The sequence below is a fragment of the Palaemon carinicauda genome, chromosome 1 (assembly GCF_036898095.1).
Source record: "Palaemon carinicauda isolate YSFRI2023 chromosome 1, ASM3689809v2, whole genome shotgun sequence".
NCBI classification, from domain to species: Eukaryota; Metazoa; Arthropoda; class Malacostraca; order Decapoda; family Palaemonidae; genus Palaemon; species Palaemon carinicauda.
The window spans coordinates 212333700-212336199 of NC_090725.1; the positions used below are offsets into that span (position 1 = coordinate 212333700).

The following is a 2500-nucleotide window of genomic DNA, read 5'->3' on the forward strand; positions in this document are numbered from 1 at the left end:
ACACCATCGATTTACTTGTTGCTTGTGTACTTTCTCGATTACCGAGTGAAGAATTTCGAGAATTACCACTGGCTGATACACGATGACGTAGCCAAATTGTTTACTAACATCGTTCCACGATTGGCGCTAATTTCATGACGTCACAGTCAAGGGCTTCTTTCATTAGTCAGTGGATTGACGTCACTATTTCAAGGCAATGGCTAGCAAATCATCGTTGGGGTCGGACTGACTTGTGACCAATCGCAGCGCCAGAAGAGCCTACAATGTTCGTTGATTTTTTTCCGGATTTGTTGACTCTACTTCAAAACCATAAGCGATGAAGAGAGGAAATATATATCCGAATTGATTTAACGCACAGTACTACCACAAAAAATAGAGCAATTTAAAATTGCAAATCATTAATGGTGGTATACTCTTTCGAACGAAGTCAAAAGCAGCTGCCACAAAAAGAAAAGGACCGAGAAACGAAGAATGAACGAAAATTTTGGATGCAAGGCAGCACGCGTAGGTGAGTGTGGGGCGAACAGGTGAGCGATACTGGGCTTTATAAAGACAGCCGAAAGCATGCAACCTACCCCATTAAGGCAGAGGTGCAAGAGGTTGACGGAGGTCCACGAACGGAGAGAAACCTCAAGATTCTTTACATCACACAAGACACTAAATCTATCGGCATATATCGAAACAACTAGAGAAACTACTGAGTTCTCAAAAGAAATCTAAACAAAATATACATATATAAATACTGCTTTTCTTAAACATAACTAAACAGTAACTTCGAAAGCAGTATCTCAACCTCTATCAAAAGCAAACAAAAGTCACGTTCCCTGAAACTACAAAAACTAACAGCAGCATCATGATGTCCCGAGTCGTGCTAAACCTCGCCGTCGTTTTCGTCTGTCTCTTAGCACTGTCACTCCAGGTCCATGGTAAGAGCATTCTTTATATAGTTATCACTGTATCTGTGCTTTATCTAAATTAGGGAACAGTTTAACAAATTAAAGGTGAGCTACAACAAAGTTTTGTGACAGTGTTATACTGTCATAAATTATCTTCTGATTTATGTTCAATGTACTTATACTGTATTTGTGAATCCCAATTAATTCCCGAAACATGAGATGTTCTAATGTTAATGATTTCAAATCTTTATTAGACTTTTCTTATAACTAGTATTTTTCAATCTATAGTTACCCCCAACAAAAAAAAATCAGATTGTTAAACGCAATATCTCTCTTCCTTTCTCCCTTGGGAAATTTCATTCCTTTATAATGCACGGTAAGCTTAAGCAGCATTACTATGCATAAATGCAAACACAACAATTAAATATGTATACATATATATACATATATATAACATATATATATACACATATATATATGTATATATATATATATATATATATATATATATATATATATATATATATATATATATATATATATATATATATATATATATATATATATATAGTAAAAAGTAAAAAGAATAAAAAGTACATCAACATTTGATTAATTTCACATTACTGAAATCAGGCACAACATATCCGTAGATTCTATGACTATATGAAAAATAGTTACGAAATTGCAACTAACCACAGTAAGCGAAAAAACAATTAGAAAAACCAAAAGTTCTCTCTCTCTCTCTCTCTCTCTCTCTCTCTCTCTCTCTCTCTCTCTCTCTCTCTCTCTCTCTCTCTCTCTCTCAAAGTTGTTGCCTTTCATTCTTACAAAGAACTAATTGTCAACGTTAAAATCCTCCAAGTTTTAAAATAAATTGCTAAACTTAGACATTCTATTCAACCGTAGTTCGGTGACCTTCCTTCCACTTATCTCTGACGACAATGAAATTAAGCATTGCTGCATCACTTCTCAATTGTATTCATTTTCGCTATTCATTTACTTAAGCCTACAATCATATTTACCTATTACATACATCCAAACAACAAAACATTTCACATTCGAGATAAATCGTTCAAAACTCCGAGCAAGTAATATAAAATGAAATGATAAAATTGCAATTTTACTCTGTGAATTTAACATAATGCTACTGCTTGATATATAACTGGAAAAGGTGCATAATGAAGAGTAAAATGATTGAATATACCTGTAAATCAGAATCAATGCAAAATCTTGTTTAATACCTTTTGATTTTTATATTTAGAAATTTTCTAATCGATGTGCTATTTGAAACATCTGAAAAAATACGTTCAAGATTCTAATTTAATGCATCTCCATTTTAAAGCTTTAAATAAACTAAATTTATATATAAAAAATTCAGAGGCTTTCAGTGGCTAAGGGAAAAAACAAATATGTCTATTCCTCTCTCTCTCTCTCTCTCTCTCTCTCTCTCTCTCTCTCTCTCTCTCTCTCTCTCTCTCTCTCTCTCTCTCTCTCTGGCGACTTCCTGTTAGTTAACAGTCCGTCGATGATGCTCGAAGTTGTCTCCTCCACTAACTTTCCTCACTAGGCAATCAGTTACTGACTTAATAACCACAGACTGTATA

General features: G+C 34.0%; 1 protein-coding gene across 1 annotated transcript in view; it reads left to right on the plus strand.

Moving 5' to 3' along the window:
- The first annotated feature begins 587 nt into the window (after positions 1 to 587).
- Positions 588 to 2500, plus strand: part of LOC137644076 (uncharacterized) — a 222893-nt gene continuing 220980 nt past the window's right edge. Inside the window, exon 1 of the mRNA XM_068376996.1 lies at positions 588 to 926. Coding sequence (XP_068233097.1) covers positions 854 to 926 — 73 coding nt within the window. The 5' untranslated portion in view covers positions 588 to 853. The remainder of the gene's footprint in view (positions 927 to 2500) is intronic.